We start from the raw sequence: 24,020 nt of genomic DNA on the forward strand, positions 1-24,020 counted from the left end.
AAAAGGCTGCTTTTTTGATGGAACGAATAGAAGAAGCTAATGCAGCTGATTAGGGCTCTTTACCAGGTCAGCTGTTCATCTCTAGCCCTCCATGCGGAGCTGAATTATAGGGGGTAAACAGTGCAGACAGTTTGGGGTGATGAAAGTAGACGGCCTTGGTCAGCTGCCCTGATTTGGTCTGTCTTTCTTCATTTCCTCTATTTCAGCTTCCGTGAGGAGATCTTACTATGAGGAGACCCTGGTAGGCTTGCCATTGACCCTTTATAATTCTCTTGCACATACACTCACACAGCACATAAAAGGCCAGTCAGCACTCTCAGTAGAAAGGACACTCCAAAATGAGGCTGTTTTATGCAGCGGGAGATCACAGCGCATGAATAAATGAAGAATGCCAGATGGTCACACACATACACACAGTAACTGACACATCCATACACCAACAAACGTTTGTCTTATGTTGTGCTCTGTTTTACCATTGTTTTCAGATTGAGTGAGTTGTATTTTATTGCCTAATCATAGTCTTACACACACATTTTTTTCTAGATATTTTTCTATTTAGTAATTGTATTATGTTGTTTTTACTATATGCAGATGACGATAGCAAAACATGAAAGGTCGCTAGATGACAATTCAGTCAGTTCAATAAGATTTCACACACATGGGAATTTCAATCCTTCTTTCATTTTCTTTTTGGCTTAGTCCCTTTATTAAACTGGGGTCGCCACAGCGGAATGAACCACCAACTTATCCAGCATATGTTTTACACAGCGGATTCCCTTCCAGCTGCAACCCAATACTGGGAAACACCCTACACTCTTGCATTCACACACATATACTACGGCCAATTTAGCTTATTCAATTCACCTATACCGCATGTCTTTGGACTGTAGAGGAAACCGGAAAACCCAGAGGATACCCACGTGAACACGGGGATTCCCCGAAGGAATTTCATTTAAGGATAAAAGTACTGTATGAAACATAAACAGAATTTGATCCACGTTCAGCGCTGAGCAATTGAACACTATTATAAGGTACGTAATTAACAATAGGCAATGAATCACTTTTAAATGTGAGATTTTTGAGTACATGACTCAAAAATGAAAATTCTATCATTTACTCACCCTCGACTTGTCCCAAACTATTTAGATTTTTTTGTTTTGTTCTGTTGACCTCAAAAGAAGATATTTTGAAGAATGTTGAAAGGTAGCATTGACATCCATTTTAGAAAAATAAAACAAATGCTATGAAAGTCAGTGGTTACAGGTTTCCAACAGACTGTCAAGAGTCAATGTACGAAACGGCAACAAATTAAGCATTGTAATAACATAACAACTGATTTAGATTAAGCAACAACAACCACAGCAACAACAACAGAAACAACAACAACAAAAACCTTGCACCATGTTCTTTCTTCAGGTTAATTGCCAACTGCTAGAATACTTTGAATTTCAACTGTTGTTAGATCAAAAGCAGTATTCACAAAATAGAAGTTATAAATAAATATATAAATAAATTAAATAAATAAATAAATGTAAAACCATGAGTGATTTACAAATAGATGACTGTAATACTATTGTAACGTGATTGTGTAAGATGACACTGTGCTGTTTCACTGTTTCAGTTGAAATGAAGATGGTGTCAAGCTGCTCCACAACTTGCTGGGAAAAGTAGCTAGCTCCTGGAAAATCTATATTGTATCATAAGTATGTGAACTGATGTCAAGCTAAATAAAAATGTAGCTAAGTTAATAGCTAAGCTATTTGTGGCTAAGCCACTTACTCCCAAAACGGCAAGTGACCTTAATAATTGCAAAACACTAGCCATATATTCATTCATTCATTCATTCATTCATTCATTTTCCTTCAGCTTAGTCCCTTTATTCATCAGGGGTTGCCACAGTGGAATGAACTGCCAACTTATCCAGAAAATGTTTTACACAGCGGCTGGCCTTCCAGCTGCAACCTATCACTGGGAAATACCCATATACTCTCATTCACATTCATACACTACGGACAATTTAGCTTACATCAATTCACTTGTCCTTTGGACTGGGGGGGAAACCAGAGCACCCGGAGGAAACTCACGCGAACAAGGGGAGTACATGCAAACTCTACACAGAAATGCCAACTGACCCAGCCAGGGCTCGAACCAGCGACCTTCTTGCTGTGAGGCGACAGTGCTACCCACTGTGCTGCCCCACTAGCCATATAATTAAAAGCATAAAAGTAAAATGAACACTTCACATAAATCACACCAAAACAAATCACATCCATGATAGCTGAAAAAAAAACTTCACTGCTGACTTCCAGTTGATAATCACCATTGCATTCTATATAATATTTTCCCCAATATAAAAGTCAACGATGACTATTAACTGTTAACCAAATTATTGAAAAATGTTGTTTGTGTTATGCAGAAGAAGGAAAAACATGTTAGGAACAAGTGAATGGTTAATGATGGCAGAATTTACATTCTGGAAGAGAACTACTCCTTGACTTACATGCTACACATACACATATTATACAGACATGTTTGAATGGGTCACCTAATGATAACAACTACCTTGACAAACACCACAAAACACGCTTTAATGTCAGCGGTAACCAACACATCAGCTTGGTGACAAGATGCATGCAACTTTTCTTTCAGTCCCCCAACAGCAACTTGAAATGATTAAAAAACAAATTACACAGGCGAGTGGCATGGCAGCCCATTTATCAGTGTCATGTGAGGCTGGGCCTCGTGGGGTGCTGAGAAGTCTTCGAGAGCAGCCGGTAATGACAAAACCATGCTTCAGGCTCTATAGCTGAAGGTGCTGCTGACCAACTATTTATTCGGTCTACTTATGCGAAAACATCCAAAGACGCTCTCCTTCGTTTCCTTCCTTCCTGTCAATGTCTTCCGTCTGATCCCGGATCCCACCGGAGCCCAAATCACAGCCCGTTACCTTGTGTCCTCTGCTTTACCTCTGAACACAAGCTAATGTTTGCTCTCCGTGAGGATGACTTCAAAAGGCTTTCAAACAATGGTTCCTGCTGTTTACAAACCGTGAAGAATCCTTCCCTTTTCGCACTTATCTCTAACTTTAAAAAAAACAAACCTCTCTGTAATTCCAACCTGCTGGTGAATGCTTCAACATTTAAACGGCGGTACAAATAACAGAAAGAGAAACTGGTCTCGTTAATTACAGTTGGACCAGCAAACACATTAGTGTTTGAAGGTGCTGGAAATTGTCTCGTGTGTGATTCAGCAGTCTGGCTCGTTTTCACAAAACCTGGCCCAAAAAGATAGCATGTTTGTGTTTTATACCTTTAAATAAGCTACATGTCTTTTGTTGTTTTATTATGGCTGTAAACACATTTTACGTCAGTCACAGTGCTACAATTTTTTTTTTTTTGTCTCTAAGCAACTTCTCCTTTGGAACGACATGCAAAATATTTCCACTAGCTGTCAGATAGTGCAGAAAAAAACACTTGTTTCTTTGACAGCACTAGAATTTATGAACTGCTTGGTAAGAAAAAAAACAAACAAAAAGAAAACAAAACCGAGGCTTGAAAGTACTGTATCAGGCAATCAGAAAACTTGGAAGGCTTTTTAATCAAATCTGAGAGAGTTCTTTCCCAGCACCGAGAGCTTGTTCACCCAAAACTCTGGGAACTGATCCTTCTAAACGTCTATAAAGAGATCAAACAATAAATCCATATGAACTGAATGGTTCAATCTGACTCTTCTGAAGAGACACGACTGCTTTACAAGATCAACAGATTTAATTTAGTCATTTCTCTCACATATAAACATCGATCTGTACATTTCAAACAGCATTTCTGCACTCTTGAAGGCCACTTCATCAAGGGGACGCCAATTGTAGGGTGTTCTGAATGAAAGTGAACATCTGAAAGCCTTCATAAAGGGCTCTTCCAATGCAATAATCACTTTAAGGAAATACGTTATTTATGGTAATGTGACCCAGACTTTATTTTGGTCACACTTTACAATAAGATTAGATTATATTAGATTCAACTTTTTGTCATTACACATGTACACGTACAAGGCAACGAAATGCAGTTTAGGTCTAACCAGCAGTGCATGTAGGTCATTAAGCAGTGCAATAAGGTTCATTAGTTAACACATTTACTAACATGAACTACGTATGAACAATGCTTGTACAACATTTATTAATCATAATTCAATGTTTACTAATGCATTATTAACACCCAAATTCATGCTTGTTAACATTAGTTTTGATTAACTAACATTAACTAACATAAACAAATACTGTAATAAACGTATTGTTCATTGTACATGATAGTAAATGCATTAACTAACATTAACTAATACAACCTTATTGTAAAGCGTTACCTTTATTTTATATCTACAAATGAGAAGAGAATTTAGAATGATTCAATCTGTTTTGTTGTGCTATAGTATTTCACAAACATTTAAGTTAAAGCAGTAAGCAAAACCTAGTTTAACTTGCTTGTTCCCTATTAACTTATAGTTATGAGTGTTATTCTAGCATAGTGCTTGCTTCATAACACTATTTAGGGTTTTTAATTATCAAAATAAGCTAAGGAGTTATTCGATCAGGATACATACAAGAATAAACTGAACAATTACATACAATGAAGAATTAGCTTGTCCAATGAATATGCAGGTCCCCTGACAAATTCCATTTTGGTGTGTGTTATTTGCAGTTTGTTTCTGTATTTGACAGACTCCTCTGTATTTGGTTACATTGTGGATATCTGCGATGTGTTTCTGTATGGCATGATAAATATTTTGTAACATTATACATATTTGAAGATATTCTACTGTATTTTGTGGCATTGTAATTATTTAAAGTGCATTTCTATTTTTGATTGCATTGTGCTTTTCTGTATTTGACTTAATTTGACTTAATATTTATTGTTACTATTTGTCATCACACTAATGAGGATGCTGACTTGATGCTAATGATGATGCTGTTTTTCTGGTGTTTTTTTAGTTGCATGATTTTTTTTCAGTTGCAATGCACTGAGCTGTTAATTCAGAGAAGTTTTAAAGTTTATTAAGTTCAGAGCAGAGATAAAATACACACATACATATATTTTCAATATATATATATATATATATATATATATATATATATATATATATATATATATATATATATATATATAATTTATTTTTTAAATCACTATAAAATGAGTATTTTTCAGCAACAGTAATATTAACCAAAGTTATAAGACAGCAGATTTCATTAATCAAAATGATCTAAAGTCTTACTGTTGACATGACTACATAATCAACTTTCATTTTGGGGTGAACAAATAATTTAAAACTTGTTCGTACTGGGCGATACTGCACATGTGGCTGATAAAAGATAGATGTACTGTAGTGTAATGTAACCAGTCTCCAAATACAGTTATCCTACACTCTCAGAAATAAAGCTACAAAAGCTGTCACTGGGGCAGTACATTCTCAAAAGGTACACTTTTTTGCTGCCAAGACTTTTTTGTAGTGTACAAGGTAAGATGTTTTGTAGTTTTATTTCTAAAAGTGTATCCTGTCATTATTTACTCACAATCAGATCCTTCCAGAATTTTATAACCTTTGTTGTCCTACACCACACTCACAAAAATGATAGTTTAAATGGTTTTAATCAATACACTGAAGGTCAGTGGTGTCCAAAACACCACTGGACCTCACTGACTTTAACCGTATTTTGGTTGAATGTAAAAAAAAGTCATTCAGGTCTAAAACGGCATGAGGGGCAGCAAATGATGTCAGAAATGTTATTTATTTTGGTGAACTAACCCTTTACTTGACATGTCATCACAAATCACAGCACTCAATGGTACAAAATGCTAAAACAAACAGCGGGATATATCACAACTGTCAAAAAACATCTGCCTACCCACCTGAGTCAAGAAGATATCCTGCACTAATGACCACTGACTTCTCATTTCAGTATACTGTCAAAAACTTGAAGTATGGGGTTTTATGACCAGAACATAAAACTGACTAAAGCAGTCAGTATAACTGTCATCTACATAATTTATTTTAAAGAGTTAATTTACCTAAAAATAAATATTATCGCATCGCTTGCTTCTCCTCACATCGTTTTAAATCTGTATGAGTTTCTTTTTTTGTTGTTGTTCAACACACACACAAAAAAAACATTTATATTTTGAAGAATGCTGATAGCTGGGACTCATCGACCTCCATAGCATGAAAAAAATATACACTGCCTGTCTTGTCGCTTATCCAAGTTTTAGGAACAACAAATAATAATAGCCCGTTTCCACTGAGTGGTACGGTATGGTATGGTTTGATATGCTTTTATGACCGTTTCCACTGTCAAAAGGCATATCGAACCGAACCGTACCGTTCCACTTTTCCGGCATCCTTTCGAAAGGGTACCAAACACGTGCAGCTGAACGCTATTGGTTTACAGAGATACGTCATTCGCTTACGCAACAAGCCAGAATGAAAACAAAAAACCCGCCATGTTTAAAATACACACACAGCCGAGAGATTACAGCGGAATTATATATACATATAATAACGAGCCATGGTCGATCCGGGCTCAAACAATGTTCATGTCTGATGACTGGGCTGGCCAATCCTGGAGCACCTTGACCTTCTTTGCTTTCAGGAACTTTGATGTGGAGGCTGAAGTATGAGAAGGGGTGCCATCCTGCTGAAGAATTTGCCCTGTCCTCTGGTTAGTAACGTAATGGGCAGCACAAATGTCTTGATACCTCAGGCTGTTGATGTTGCCATCCACTCTGCTGATCTCTCACATGGTCCATACTGAATGTAACCCCAAACCATGATTTTTCCTTCACCAAACTTGACTGATTTATAAAGATCTTGGGTACATGCGGGTTCCAATAGGTCTTCTGCAGTATTTGTGATGACTGGGATACAGTTCAACAGATGATTCATCAGAAAAATCTACCTTCTGCCCCTTTTCCAAATGATCAACAAGAAGTCAAGTTATATTCTTGGTGTTCAACAGAAGAATGAAGAAACTCAAATAGGTTTTGAACAACAGGCTGAGTAAATGAATATTTTTTTTCTGAAACTATCACTTTAAGACAGATAAAAAAAATCTGTCTTTGATATGCTTGTGGTCAATATGCGATTAATGGAAACCCCAGGTTCTTAATGTCTTCTCCATAAAGGAGTCTATAATTAGGAATCTGAGGGTCCCTCATCAACTTTTCATTTCCATGATCACATGCTCTACTCTGTAAACACGTGACAAGGGCAAACAATCTGTGCCATGTGTTTTAACAGATGTCTCAAGACTGAATTGACTTGAATTTGTAAAAAAACAACAATATTTTCTGAGAATGTGCACAGGAAGGTTATATAATAACACCAGTGCAAACTTTCTGATCTCCAGAGGTTGTTCAATAAAATCAGATCTCTAATCTGCGCTGGTCTCATTGGCACACCTCTTTCATTTAAACGCAGCGCAAAGGCCGAATCCCAGGGTGACAGTCAAACACAGATGAAAATGTTCGTCACTCTGTGAAGCGTTATTGCCTGCGCAAATCACAAAGCAACAGTCCCTTTACTGCTCACCTGTACGGCAGTCACCACCAAAGAGAATACATCTAGTAATTAGAGCAAAATGGCTTCGCTCCTTTCCTTTCATTATCACAATTAACCTACTGAACCTCATCTCTAACAGAGGGGGGAAGGATGTTGTATCAAATTACAGGGACGTTTCATAGCAGCGGTAGCTCTTGCTCTTCCTGTGTGATAATGAGGACGAGATCGGAATTGATATGTAACGTCTGAAAAGTGAAGTTTCTGAAAAAAGAAAGCTGAAAACTACATTAAATCATACCAGAGATGGAGGAAAAGAATCACACGAAGGAAATTCTCTAGAACGTGGTGGGAGTTTCTTAATTAAACTGTAGCTAATAAAAGGTAGATGATCACATTATTGGCATTTCACTTTTTTATTTTCTTTTGAGTCGTGATGTCTTTCTGCATCTGGGCAAATCATCTACTGTCAGTTTACTCAATAGTTGATGTCAACTACAAGTCCCCATTTCTTACAATAACAATTTTCATAGGCCTATTATAAGCTAAAAATAGCATCGTACTTTATTTTAAGGTACAATTCTCGCTATTAACAAACAATTAAATATTCATTTTAGCTCAATAAACTCCTTATTAGCTGCTTAGTAATAATTATGAAAGTAGTCGGGATTGACTGAGGATGTAGAATAAGATCATGCAGAATATGTACTTGTTAAGTATTAATTAACAGTAGAGATGCGTGGATCAGCCGAATTCGCGGCTTCAATCATCCAGCAAATTTTATCTGTTATATATATATATATATCCGCACCTGACCCAAACCCAATCGTCACTTCAATATTTTAAATTCTTTATTTTAAGCATGATGATAGGTCAAAATGGGTCATTCATTATTAACAGCGGATTCAGTGAGCTGATCTGCGCATCTCTGATAAAATAATACGCAAAGTTTTTTCTTACAGGCAGTAGCCTGTTGTTTTTCCCTTTCACAAACTGTTTGGTGATGGGATATGACAGCCTCAGCATCAACTGCACCATACTTGACACCGATGTTTATTATTCTTTGGGCCACTTGGAGGAATCCCTTGCCAAAGACAACAGTGAAGGGGCGTATATCAAGGCAGCACAGGTCCACACATGCATCTACGAGACTAGACTTAAATTCCAGTGGTATTTTTTTGCTGTCCTGACAAATGTAAGAACTTAAAGTGCTTGTCTGGCTTTGACCTGACCGGCCTTTCGATTTAGCACACACATGAGGTTTGATATTGTTACATATTGAGTAACTTTATTTTGACAATGCTGGTGTATATTGTTCCTGTGTGTGTTGTATCCTCTATTATCTGTCTCTTTCTCTCTCTTCACATGAGCGCAGATCAGGTGCAGCATTGATTGGGGTGGCGCCAATTATAAAAGCACGCTGTTGGCGATGTTCATCGAGTTCTCTTCCCGTTTCCCCTCGCTGTTGTGTGTGAGCAGATTAGTTCTCATTATTATTCAGATTAGTTCTGATTATTAGTTCAGATAAGTTCTCTGTGTGGCAGTGATCTCTTTCTGTCTGAAACCTTTTTCCAAAGTAATCTGGTGAGATACTCTGTTAAATACGGTAATCGGACGGTAACTTGCATTATCGGTGGCTGATTGTTTATTTCATGTTTACAACTCTGCTTCAAAGTCATCTGGTGAGATACTCTGTTAAATACGGTACTAGGACGGTATTCTGTTTTAGCTGGGGCTAAATGTTTACTTACTGCTGAATGATCTAAGGGAAGACCCTTTTTCTTTTGTCCCGTTTTCTTCTGTTTAATGGATAGTTTTGGAGGTCAGAATTGTTTCATTTACGGAACTTTATTTTTGGTTTAGGTAAGAAATTTAATATTAGGTAGCATACCTTGTTTTGTTTGTTGTTTTGGCCTATTTGTTCCCTGGTTGTGATACTGGAATATTTGTTTAATTAATTTGTTACCCCTTTTTGACAACTTGGCCTGTGTGTGAGTGCTTGGGGAACAGTAACAGGGACTCCGGGTGACCTCTTTTAACAGCGGTCATACTCAACCTTATGTGCATAGCGAGGTGCATCCGCTACGTAACAATATATTTGATATAGACCCTTTTCACATTTCCGGGTTTCTCAGTAGTGAAAGTCATCATAGTTGGGAAAACTATGCAGTAGTTGTGCAGTGAATGGGAGAATACAACAAATATTTTTTTTTACTATCTTATTTGTTTAAATAACAAAAAAACTCCACAATGGTAGAGGTTTTCAGAAAAAGGAAAAAAAATGTGTAAGACTGATGACGGCAGACAGAGGAGAGAATTATGTCAAATTTATTGTCCTGTCTCATAGACGCTGCATTAGAAACACCTCGCACAAATGGTAATTCGTTTTTTGTCATTTGAAGCAAAGGTGACATAATCCATACATATAAATGTTCTTATTTTTCTATTAAATAATCTAATTTTAAAAAACTTTCAAGGATTTAAGATCCTATTTAAAATAAGGGTGATCCCTTATTTTCACATCTCAATGTTGACCGCTAGGTATAAATACATAACATACTTTTAACCAATAGTTTCTACGATTTTAGTGTAACCCCGCTGGTTCTACACCACCTAACATGCTTTGAGCTGGGATCGAACCGGCAACTTTCCGCATGGGAGTCGGATGCTCTAACAAGGATGGCTAAAGACAATGGCCTTAATCTTTCCTAATTAGAAAGAATCTGTACTTGTATGCCTAATAATTACTGAAAAAAGCTGTCTGAGTTGCCAAAATGGGCTCCAAGTGTGTTACTTTCCTAATATTTAATTCCCATTTAAATTCTATCTTCATTTACACACTCGAACATCCTTCCAAAACCCAGATGACCTTCTTTCTTCCTAGAAATTCAGGAGATGTATTGAAGGATGGTGTGAACCAAACAACATTTGGTTTTCAAACACTTCTACATTTTTTAACATTTCAAATGTGGAGCTCAGTAACTTCCACTGAATAAAAAAACACGTTCTAAAAATGTCCAAAATATATTCCAATTCACACAAAAGGAAGTCATATTCCACAGAAAATAAGAAAAAAAAAGTAACTAAGGTTTGGAAGGACGTGAATAAATAACTGCGCTAGAAAAGAGCACTTTAGCCAAAGGTTTGTATGTGTGCTGTCACAACTAATGATTGATTTCTCCAAATGATTCACAAGCAGCAGGTGAGCATGATTCACAGCTTGTCTGGACACTGTGAAGTCCTGATTTACATTTGCTGCGAGAGAAGTGCTGCTGTAATGCACAGAAACAATATATCTGAGCGGAGATCCCACGGGGACTTGAATTATTCCCATGACAGATGGATTCAGGTGAGATGACAGAGATGTAAAGCCGCGTGTGGGTGTGATGTTTTGGCCTCGGTTCGCAGCCAGATCAGAAATTGCCTTTGAAAAATGCCCCGCCCCCAGCACAGTCATAAATTGGCCTCGCTTATCAGCAAACCGATTCCATCTCTCAAAGTGCCTTGGGTCTCGTCTACATCTAAAGAGGCCATCTATCCATCCATCTGCTTTTATCCTGGGTATGTTTTAAAATGGAGGCAAGTCAGTTTGGCGGCCATGATGGTGAGGCCTCCAGCCAGCTACTTTTCAGGTAGTCTCAGCTCTCAGATCTTACGCCCACTGACTGTTGGCTGAAAGTCTGATGCACACAAAACTGGAAACATTTCAGGAGTTGTGAAGCCATTATCTGACTGAATTCTACAGGAATTCCAAGGACATGTTGCATTCTTTAAAGGTCCACAGGGGAACAAAGCCATTATGTTGGCAAAGCCCTTCATGAAAGAAACCCACATGAAAAAAATATACCATAATCATTTATAGCCAATACAGTGACACTTTACTTGAAGGAGGTAATTATAGGACTGATATAAAGCATTTATAATCAAGACTTGACACATTAAATGAATATGAAGGAGATTTTATGCATGCTTATGACAACTGCTCTGTTATGTCATTTTAAATCCAAAGATGTCATTTTTTGAGATGTCTTTGTTATGACAACTTGACATTACCAAGATAACAACACTTGTCATAAATCTGCCACAAACATGATTGTCATGAGGCCATTATAATCGTGTCATGAATATTTTTATTCTATTCATTGGAACAAACTGAATTTGTCATTCAATTTTGTGTCAAATATATTTTATAACAGCGCCATTAATCTTCAATGACATATTTAATGTGCACCACTGTAGTTGAGGTCAAGAAAAATATCAATGAAGCTGTTATTGATCACAATTGCATGTTATAAGCATACATAAAACCCCCTTCGTATGCGTCATGTCATGATTATAAAGGTTCCATGCCATCCATATTTTATAAACAACCTCCTCAAGTAAAGTGTTTTCATACACACTATAGTGTTTTAAAGTGTTTATACTACGGTGTTTTATAAAGTGTATTATAGTATTTACAGCTCTTTGTTAATGAATACTTCAGTGCTCAATATAAATATACACTTAAAAAAAATCCGTTGTAACAGCCGTTAAATTAGACATTTACCATAAAATAATGGACGTTAAAGTACAGAAATATCCTTAAATTTAAATTTCTGGTAAATTGCTGTAATTTATCATCTGTTATTTTACGCTAAATTTCTGTAATTTAACTGCCGTTATTTTACTTTTTTTACTGGCACCCCAGCTGCCAGAAAAAGAAAACTTAAAATAATGGATTTGTTTTTACAGTGTAGTTATATAGTAGATATAGTTAAATATAGTAAATATACAGTGTATATTTAACAGATAAACCGATAAATATACACTGTAATATACATATGTTTTACTACAGTAAACAATATATATATATATTTTTTTTTTCTGTTTAATGGAGAGATGATTTTTTTCAACACATTTCTGAACATAATAGTTTTAATAACTCATCTCTAATAACTGATTTATTTTATCTTTGCCATGATGACAATAAATAATATTTTACTAGATCTTTTTCAAGACACTTCTATACAGCTTAAAGTCACATTTAAAGGCTTAACCTGGTTAATTAGGTTAACTAGGCAGGTTAGGGTAATTAGGCAAGTTATTGTATAATGATGGTTCGTTCTGTAAACAATCGAAAAAAAAAATTGGGCTAATAATATTGTCCCTAAAATAGTTTTTAAAAAATAAAAAACTGCTTTTATTCTAGCTGAAATAAAACAAATAAATCTTTCTCCAGAAGAAAAAATATTATCAGACACACTGTGAAAATTTCCTTGCTCTGTCAAACATCATTTACGAAATATTCAAAAAAGAAAAAAATTTCAAAGAGGCGCTAATAATTCTGACTTCAACTGTATATATATATATATATATATATATATATATATATATATATATATATATATATATATATATATATATATATATATATATATATACACTGTACACTATTGCTTTAAAAAAGTTTTTACTTTACTTCATGTATTACCACATCAAGTATATAATTACCATGACAGATTAATTCAGGTACTTTAGTGTAGTTCATAACACTAGCTCAATTACTGAGAGAGTACTTTGATGTAAGTACTGGACAGTTATTGTAGGACATTGACATTTTCATGCCCCTAAACATGACACTTAACGAAACAAACTGTGATTGGCTGCTTTACGTGTAAGCCAGATTGCCACTTGTCTAATCAGACAGTCAATGAAAGCATCAATAGAGTCTAAATCTTCTGCCACCAGTCTGAAAGTTGTCCTTTGAAAGACTATGTTTTAAGCAAAGTTGAGATATGTTGAATCTGCAGTAACATAAAACTCCTTTAACTCAAATCTCACAGTTCTTCTTCTTATTTTTTACATTGGTCCATATAAAGTGTTTGCTTTATAAATACATACTTCCATTCCTACTGCTGTCACACAAAGGAAATAAACGTAGAAAGTCAAAACACCATTCATTTGGTGTTTTGACCAATTTCCACGAGGACATTGATTTTCTAACAATAACTTTTAAAGACAGACCCGCTGTGAGCTTCAAGGTTGTTAATCGATGATATTTGAAGCCTTCTGTTCATATTACTTCCCCCCCTCACACCCCCCGCCCCCCAAAAAATTTTACTAGTAGAATTAACAGTGAAAAACAAAGTTATTTCTTATGTTGTACAAACATTCTCTGGCAAAATACTTTGTAGATTTAAACTTTGTAAAGGTTCAGAATGCTCTAAACATTTGTGAAAACCTCTAACCTCTGAACTCTAGTAAACTACGACATCTGATAATTTATCTATACATTTAAACAAATCATAGTTTTTCACCTCATCCTCAATATAACCGCAGACTCAAATCTTCACAACAATGCTAACCCTATAAACCTTATAACCCCAAAAAGAAAATCAAACACATTTTAATATTATCCTCATGCTGAAAATAATAGTTACAGTATTTTAATGTTTGTCCTCCAAGCAAAATGAGAGCAAATTATCTGTTGGAGTTTAAGTTCAGCTTAACATGCACTGTAAAATGTGATTAGTTACTTTAAACAAGTGAGTAAACCTGTTGCCTTAAAAGCAACAAGTTGATTTTACTTTAAAACGTCAGCAAATCCACTGACTTAACTTTTACAATGAATCACAGTTTGTTTACTTAATAATTATAAGGCAACAAAGTTACTCTCTTTTCAAAGTAGTCAACTAATCGCTTTTTACAGTGTACATCAGATTTTGAGTTTGAGTTCACTTTCACTTACCTTTATATATCAGTGAAGTAAACTACTGTAATTTTATTAAACAATTGTATAGTGTATTCACCTTATTCTCCGCGTATGAGCGGGTGCAGCCATTTGAATCTTTTTGGCTCGAGACTTCCGGCCTCATTCACTTCCATTCATTTTTAGACGTTAAAAACAGCTCGTTCTGCTGCTTGATGTTGCAAACTGATATTTTCTTATTATATTATTCTATTTTGTCTGAATAATCAGGCAAACACTTGTTTGTAGAGTAAGTAGTTTGACCATTTTATGCTGTTTATTATTCCTAGTCAGTTCTCCCATATAAGCAACTGAATCGTAAGTTCTAAAACAATCGCAAAAACGAGTGCACTTCCGCATTGAAGAATAAGGTCAATAGGCATATAAAATAAACTGTTACTGTTTCTGTAAATATATGAATATATGTATATATATATATATATATATATATATATATATATATATATATATATATATATATATATATATATATATATATATATATATATATATATATATATATATAAATAAATACATTTTTAATGGATAGTTACAGTATTTCAGTATTTTAAATGTGCCTGTGATTTGCAATGTTTCATAGCATTATGGTACTTTCCCTCAATGGAGCTGTTCAATAAACTTTTCATAAACTTAAACTTTTTCTAAACTTATACCTTTGTCCTTTTATCTAACTTTCAAATACTTTTTTTAACTTCAAATAAAAGTTTGTTATGCCGTTACTCACTTTACAGCTGGTTGTTTGTTTCAAGGGGGATTTAACAAAGACTTTCAAAATCTTAAAGGGACAATAAATAGAAAATGACCATAAATCAGAACTAATGCACTTTATGAAGCACTATGACTTCAGCAAAGCTTTAATTTTTTTTTTGCTTTAATTAAAAGTTTATGTTGTAACTCACTTTACAGCTTTTGGGTTTGTATCAATGGGGATTTAACAAAGACTTTTTCATAATCTTGAAAAAATGTGAAAAATAAATTGAAAATTTGCATAACTTGCACTTTATGAAGCATGACTTCATAAATTTTTCTACAAGCATTTCATTTTGGTAGTTGTTGATCATTCTGCTACAAAATACATTTTGCAACCTGGCAGCTATACTCAAAGGAGTCCATCTCACCATACCAAAGCTTTTCAGCAATTCCACCTGCACCATAAAGTGCTTCATTACTCCCCAGAGCATGGCCAGAGCTGAGGCTGAAGAGCTTTCTCTGAGTCATTTACTGATTACTGGCTTTCTGATAGATGTAGTGCGTTTCGGACAGGGTTTTTTTCACACTGTGATAATGGCGTAATGAAACACCAGTGTATGGACGTGAGGATGGTGTGGCGTTGGTGTACGATGGAAGCAAGAGAGACTAAATAAGTGAAGGAAAGCAGCGTGGTGAAATGAAGTGGCTTCTTTAAATTAGGTTGGAGTGTGCTGAAGTGTGTCGCTTTGTTCCACACTGAGTGGCTGCTCTTAAAGCGCTCTGAACTTAAAGCCGTATCGGATGAAAAAGTTTTGCAAAATCCATCCTGGTTTGTTATTTCTAGCACACTTCAGCGTGAAACAGAAAGATTGAAATGGAAGCATCAAAGATACTGTTTATAGGATACTTGAATCAACTGGGGGCTGGTGGGGGTCGGGATCAGTACAAGTGTTGCAACACTTTGAGCTTGATTTCTGTTATTTTAGCATGGAGGCTTCATCATTTTAGCCACTCCTTTTCAGACTTGTAAAAAAATGTGTATGTTTTTCTCCTTCTGGAAATGTCTCTGGCTCTGATGTGTGTTCCTATACAAGTTGAGCAATGTGCATAGTTTGTTTTGTGTACAAGTAACTAGCAATCTTTGCTAGTTAAAAAAAATGAAAGCTTGAAATTATAAGGGAAGGGTTTACTTAAAACTGTTTGATTACTGTGATTCAAAGTAATACAATTAAGCAAATCCTAATTAACCTTCTTAATACTGGTGTTTCCAACATGGGTATTTCCCATTTTCTAGTTCTTTTATCTTTTGTTCAACACTGTGTATAGTATACCATGTTTTGAAGTCTCTTTGTTCGGAAAGGTTCCTTATTGTATAGGTATATTTTCATACACTGTAGAATGTTACTGTAATGATCACCAGTGATCTAGGGCCTGTAGATTGAAGGTTAACTATATATACACTAGTTGAACTACCACTACCAGAATGCTTTGCGACAATCAACACCTGACTCAGCTGATGATCATTTGGACACACACACACATTCACAGCTGCAGTTCATTTCCACTTATCACCAGCATATATATTTCAGTTTGTGTTCCCCTCTCGTTTTTTGTTTTTCAGCATTTAAGCAGATTTAATGAAAAAACTTTAACAAAACAAAACAAAAACAAAGCAAAACAAACCAAGAACCACATGGACATTAAGGAAGCAACAAAAAAAAAACAACGTGTGTGTGTGTGCCCATATGACCATCAGCTGAGTCAGGTGTTGATTTTTGCAAAGCTTTCTGAAGCTGTGGTCACACTGCACTTTTCTCGCCATAGACTTCCATTCATATGCACGCAAATGCATCCGACCGGAAACGCAAGGCTGTGCGGCAAGTTTCGCTGGAAAGTTCAAGCTTGGTGAACTCTGACCTGCGAAATCGCATCACATGATTGTGTGAGAACAATTGAGGATCAAAACATGACCTCTCTGGACAAGAAATTTAAAACATGGACCAATCGCTTGCTTTTTTAATGTCTAATCATCTTGTTTTATCCCGCCCCTTTTCGTGGCGCTACTTATTTTGCATGCACAAACTCTAGTGTGACTGCAGCATAATAGTCGTAGTTCAAGTAGTGTGTGTATAAGTCACCAGTGATCTACAGTCCCTAGATCGCTGGTGATCGTTACAGTTACATAAAAACGATGGTGTTGTCTATTCAGATGTTTGTAAGGCTTGGAAATGAAATTATGTCAGCGCTTCATTGTGTAAGGACAATGTACTTGATACAGATTATTGTGAAGTAAAATAAGTAAACAGTGTTACTTTTACAGGACTTAAAACAGCAAATCTGACTTAATTCCATACAAGAAATTTACATTAAAAACCAGTGCTCAGCAGAAATCTGAATCATTCTTTGACAGAAGAAAGCAGTTCCTTCTTCAAAATAGGTTTTAAAAACACTCCAAGGTAGTTTCTTCTTTAAACAGTGCTCAGTATAAATAAGTACACCCCTCACAAATCTCTCTTTTTAATTATTATTTTCTATAGAATGTTTTACAATATTATATTTGTGCATATACATTAGTTTCGTCAGTACTGAAGCCAAATCTTGAGAACAAATAAAACATACGATAACAGTCCAAAAACAAGAAGCCCAAATCTATATGTTAGGGTAAATTATTAAATAAAAAAGAGGAAAAATGAAAAGAAACAAAATATTTAAAATTGTGTTGAAATTTTGTAGTTTGTAATTAATTTTGCAACATTTTTTATGAAATTAAATTATCATCTTTCCATTTTAAAATGTTTGGTGGCTAAAATATTATTTTGAATTATTTTTTATTGTTTTAATAAATTTATTCTGTTCAAATGCACCAAAATATATTACATATATTCACTGAGATATGGATAAAAATATTAATTTTCAATATGTACTGTACACTGTACACCCTACCTGCCAACATTCAGATCATAAAATTCGGGAGATTTTATTTGGGAATGCGCGTGAAGAGCAAGGGTCGGGGTGGGGGATTGCGAAGTGAAGAGGGGGGGGGGTTTGGGGGTGTTGTTGCGGGTGTAGAGCGGGGAGGAGGTGCACACGAACTGAAGAGCGGGAGCAGGTATGAAGATGGTTGCGTTCGGTTCGGTGCGCATGAGCACTGAACCAAAAAGCACGGGGGGTGGGTGGGGGTGGAATTTCGTAAGTTTTCCGGGAGACAGAACAATACGGGAGATGGGTCTGAAATACGGGAGACTCCTGGGAAAAACGGGAGTGTTGGCAGGTATGTCGCTCTATTTATTTATTTATTTATTTCCCATTTAGATACAATATCTCTTCTACCATGTAGTCCTGGTAAGACAGGCAGCTAACAGTAGCATGTAGGACAGAGTTACAAAAAAAAAAAAAAAATACATGTCACAACACAGACACACACAAAAATACTATAAACCATAATCAAATCTTAAAACATGTGGACTGCTCTAAATTGACAGTCTTAACAGTCTTTTAAAATATTTTTAAATACAGCGATAGATGGTACGGATTTCATAAGTAGTATATATTGAAGCTCATTCCATTCATATGTAACTCTGTGTAAAGAAATGGCATCTTAAGTAAGAGTATACCTGCTGATCTGGTATTGTAAGTATTTGAACAGTACTCCAAAAAATTAGATATATACTGAGGTAATTTACCAACTAAAGCTTTAAAAAATTATAAGATATGTTTTCTCCTTAACTGTAATGAGGTCCATTCTGTCATTTTATTTAAATCTACTCATTAAAACATTCAGAGGTACGTGCATTTAAAGTATATCTCCCTAAGCCAATACTGATAGAAGTGTAATCTCAACTAAACATTTTCAAGCTGCAAAGGAGAAACGTTTAAGCACAGCTACATTCAGCTATAGATTCAACTATGTGACATTTATATATAGCAACATCATATCTATATAGCAATTTTTTTTTTTTGTTAGAGGCACATGCTTAATAATCTCCAGCATTAGACAGCATCTTACCAAGGAAGTCAGGATGTAGGTGTAGTAGACTGACAGCATCCCCAACTCTGAGGCCTGGAAGACAAATGAGAAGAACATTAAATATTTTTTGACAACGCTAGGCTAATTGTAACAGGTAAATATACTGAATCTGCATTACGACCATTGAGAAGGCAAAGGCAAGGTTCACTACTTTGTAAACCTGTTCAGAGATGGATGAAAGCTAACAAAAGCTTGCCGCTCTGTCATTGCCATCCTATTTATCAATTCTCCTCTGTCTCCAAGGAAACCAGGCAGCAAATACAATATGTCAATCAAATGTCAGGGGTAAAAACACTTTCAACAATTATTTCTATGGAGAGAGAACTGAGTAAGAGGGACAGTTTAGAGTACAATAAATGCACAAGATGGAAAGCGATTGAGCGGTGGGGGGTGTTGGTCTTCTTTCTGGCAGAGTGAAATGTTAAATAAGGAATTAAAAAGTGTATTGATCAAAAAATAACCTGCAGTGAAATAGAATCACATTTCCTGGAACAAAAAAAGAACAGTAAAGTCACTTCATGGTTGTTATAAGTTTGACAAATAATTTCTCCAAAACTGCTCTTGCAGATCTTTTCATTAACCTTGCAGCCATGATCAATAATCTCTGGAGTTACAGTGCATACACAGATTTGTTTTTTAGTTATTGGCCACAGAATGGGAGTGGGTAGAGATGTGCTTGAAGCCCAAGATCTCATTCTGAAAGCAACGGAAAACGGCTTTAGCGCAAATAATCAATTAGTTTTTTTTTGTTGTTTATTCGTTTACAGGGTCAATGCACATTAATAACCATTACTGTAAAATAAGCCAAGAATGGCTATTTTTCATCTGTAGACCCCTTACAGAATGTTAAAAAGTCACACCTAAAATAGAAACACAGAATAATAACACAGAATACACTATCATATGTAAAATACAATATAAAAGTAAAAAACAAAAACAGACTGATGGCAGCAGAAGAGGTGCAGAACACAGAACACAACAATGTTTTGTACAGAACACAACAAAATGTAGGCCAATGGTATATAGATGCACCCATGCTGATGCAAGCTGAGATTGCATATCTCAGAGATGCAATGTCAGACACAATGGGTTAGGTGTGGGCATTAAAAAGCATTGCATGCAGCTCAAATTGTAACTGCACCAGGTCTGCATCCAGACCCCTCTCCATAAAAAAAGATGAAAAATACAAAATGTGTGTAATGAAAACTTTAGGTGTTGTAGTTTTGCGGTCCTTGTATCTGTATATTGTGGATACTGTCGTTCAAAATGTCTGTGTTTTATAGTGGCGTTTCACATTTCCACTCTTTACAACTCCAATTGTCTCATTACAAATCAAGCAGAATGACTTTGTGCTGGTTTGTGGCAAAATAGAAGCATACTTTTCTGTCTATTCAACTTTGAACTGTCTATTCTCTTCATCAAGTTTTTTTTACTATGAGACCAACATCTTCATCTATTCAAATGAGAGCTTTGCTGCTGTGTGTTAAAGCAGCTGCGTGCACGATTAGCCCACTCGATCACGTGAAGCCTTGTATGATGGATGTCATGACAATAGAATCAGGCAGGAAAACATTTAATATTTTGCCTTCAATTTTATTTAGGCCCTTATTTTATCATTTTTTTACAAAAATACAAAAAACTAATAAGTTGATTTACAAAGTTTACGCATTTATCAATGAAGGAAATCCACAACTTAAATCCTTTATGCATGATCTTGCAATACGAAATGGAGTCGCGTCTATATTGAATACCCTCGCGGTCCGGTGTCCGGACTTTGAGAAGCCCTGCTCTAAACTATCCTCCCTCTCTTAATTCTCCCTCTCTTCTCAGATGGGATGGTGGGCCAAATCAAAGGTTACCATGGGCCAACTTTGGCCCACCAGCCCTAGTTTGGGCATCTCTGGATTAGAAAGTTGGATTTGTGATCAGAAGTTTGCAATAGCAGGGCTGAGGTGAGTTCCTTGAACAAGGCATCGAACCCCCAACTGGCTGCCTTGTGTATGAGTATGAGACTTTACGTTTTCTTACTTATAACTCAATTAACAATTGAACTCAATTTAACAATTCTCATTTAAAAAAGTACTGTATAGCAAAATATAGCAGACAACGGGCATATGTTTTAAAAATACAATAAAAGTTTTAAACATATTGACCCCAAACTTTCAAACAAGAGCATACACAGCTTCTACAAGCCTGATTAATCGACAAGTCATTCAAGCACCCCCCGCTGAACAGTTTTTCTAGACTTTTAAAAATAAGCACTTTTACTCATCCCTACTTTACAATGTGCCCTCCACACTTTTTGTTGGAGCGTTATTAATGGTACAGTCCCAACATTGTGTTCTTTCCGACCTGCGTGACATCTACAACTTACGTGGCGGAGCATAATTTGTAGACGCCTCAGATCTGCTGACGGTTGCGGAAGTACCAAATCTGAACTTCCCAAACTCCAGGCATTGTTCCTCTCCATTTTCAAGTAGAAAGTCATGCTAACACAGCATTCCTGAGCACCTGGTTGCCTTACTATTGCAAACAGCATCTGTATTATGGCACTTTTACTCCACACCAAGAGTCTCATAATGCATTTCATTTGACCGGTATTCAAAAGAGAGCGAAAGAGAGAGAGAAAATGGACCACAGGAGTGGAGAGTTTTTCCAGGTTATGATAATTTTGTCCTTGCGTAAAGTATTTCATAATGAAAGATTTTCTCTGCAATTGCCCATGTAATTGAATCCTGTAACTCAAGCTGGTGTGCGAGCCGTGCTGTGAACATTGGCAAACAGCTCTTGCATGCTTGCCCTACACTCGCTCCTCGCAAGCTGAACCAGAGCCAACTTTCCACTGCTCTGCCGCATATTCACTCCAAATACATCCAGAGAAAGAGAGAGACAGACAAGAAGTGAAAAATATGAGTGGATGAAACGGAGACAGTGAAACATACTGAAAGAGAGGGGAGAGAAATGGGTTGAAGAGGGTACGGAAAACATAGTAAGGGTGACAAACTGACAAGGAAGCTGCTGTGAACTGTGCAACCCATCGCCGTAACAGTGGTGCTTCTCGTCCATGAGTCTCCATAGCAACAGGGAAATCCAAAGGGAAAGACCTGTGATGGTCATCGGACGCTTTGATTAAAGAGCAATGGAGGGAATGCGGAGAGAGAAGCATCAGCTAAAATGTCTGAATGCAAGAGATGAGCAAAGACAAGAAGAGTAGGGTCAAAATAAAAGATGCAAGTAAGTCTAGATAGATATATATAGAGTAGAAGTATCTGCTCTAAATACTACTTGAAGCATGAGTAAAAGTAGCTCTTATAAAAGTACCCAAGAGTAGAGAATAATGAGTATTTGAAAATTATTCCACCATATAACCTGCAAATTAAAAACCTACTATACAGCAGTGCCATTTTCTTTTAAGGCTGTATCTAAGTGTCAGTTTAATTATTTGGCATTCATGGACTGTGAATGTAAAATGTGAGGTTATTTTAATGTGAGAACACATTACACGAATATATGCACCTTTACTAAGCTGGCAGAAAGGAGGTTGGTGCTTTTACATGCAGAGCAAAATCTGTGTAAAAGCTAGAAAGGATGAAAAATTAGCTGTGAGACTATGTTCATATACTTATTGATCCCTGAATAAAAAGCAGGTCCTGCAGTTGGCGCCACAAACCAAACTCATTCAGCACAGAGAAAACACGTGCAATTTGTGCATGTATTTGAGAACGTCACATTCTGTAGTGAATTTAGCTACTGTTTAAGACAATTTCACAATTTTAGTCATCATAGAGAAGGCCTCCTTCACCTTTTCATGGAGTCTAAACAGTCTCATTGCATGTAATATACCACATACTTCAATTTTATGTGTATCAAAATAAATGACAAAATACAGCAGCGACAGATGTTTCAAAATAAAATACTGAAATTTGTGTTGAAAATACTACAAAATACTTTTACAAGGAAGCATGACATTTCTTCACAAACCTTCAGTCAAAGTTTATTTGATCAATCCTTTCACCTTTAAACTGACCTTCTCTTTCATTTTAGCATACATTTTGTACAAATTTCATATAGAAAGTCCTGTCTAAAGATAATCACTTTAATCACTGTAAAAAACATGTAACGCAGATATTATCTTCATTGTGTTTGCATTGCATGGCCAGTCTTATATTTTAAAAGGGTGATATATGAAGAGGTTTTTTTTTGTTTAATAAATATACAAAAAAACAAATTTTAACATGGCGGCACAGTGGTTAGCACTGTCCCCTCACAGCAAGAAGGTCGTTGGTTCGAGTCCTGGCTGGGTTAGTTGGCGTTTCTGTGTGGAGTTTGCATGTTCTCCCTGTGTTGGCGTGGGTTTCCTTTGGGTGTTCTGGTTTCCCACCCCAGTCCAAAAACATGGTGAATTGAATAAACTAAAGTGTACACTCAAAATAATATTTATTTTTGGTTGTTCAAACTACTTATTTAAAATGAGCTGAAACCACACAATTCTTGAGTTTTTTTAATGGGTCAACTTAATTTTTTTATGTTCAATCTACATAAATTTAATCGATTTGTGTTGGGTCAAGATTAATGAATTGTGTGGAACCCTGCATGTTTTACAGTGTATGAGTGTGTGTGTGAATTAGTGTGTACGGGTGTTTCCCAGTAATGGGTTGTGGCTGGAAGGGCATTCACTGCCTTATACATATGCCAGAATAGTTGGTGGTTCATTCCGCTGTGACGACCCCTAATAAATAAGAGACTAAACTGAAGGAAAATTAATGAATGAAGTTTAACATAGTATTTTAGTCAGTTTGACTGATGTAATTTAAGATTAATTTAAGACTAGAAAGAGTGATTCAACCAAAAATTGAGGCAGCAAGCTTTTTTACAGTGGAAAATCTATATGTAAACAACAACTGAAAGCAGTGGAATAGAACTCAAAATGCTTAAACTGTATCTTTTTCTGTCCACTTCCTCTCCATTGATCACCCCTACTCTCTTTTCACTGGTTCCTGTAATCAGCCTCTC

The 24,020-nt window shown here is 35.9% G+C and overlaps 1 protein-coding gene across 1 annotated transcript in view; it reads right to left on the reverse strand.

Annotated features, from left to right (window-relative positions):
- The window catches only part of grik4 (glutamate receptor, ionotropic, kainate 4), a 624,478-nt gene that overhangs the window by 156,749 nt on the left and 443,709 nt on the right, over positions 1 to 24,020 (reverse strand). The window contains exon 8 of the mRNA XM_056473804.1: positions 18,987 to 19,040. Within this exon, the coding sequence (XP_056329779.1) occupies positions 18,987 to 19,040 (54 nt within the window). The remainder of the gene's footprint in view (positions 1 to 18,986; positions 19,041 to 24,020) is intronic.

Source organism: Danio aesculapii, chromosome 15 (assembly GCF_903798145.1).
Source record: "Danio aesculapii chromosome 15, fDanAes4.1, whole genome shotgun sequence".
Classification (NCBI taxonomy): Eukaryota; Metazoa; Chordata; class Actinopteri; order Cypriniformes; family Danionidae; genus Danio; species Danio aesculapii.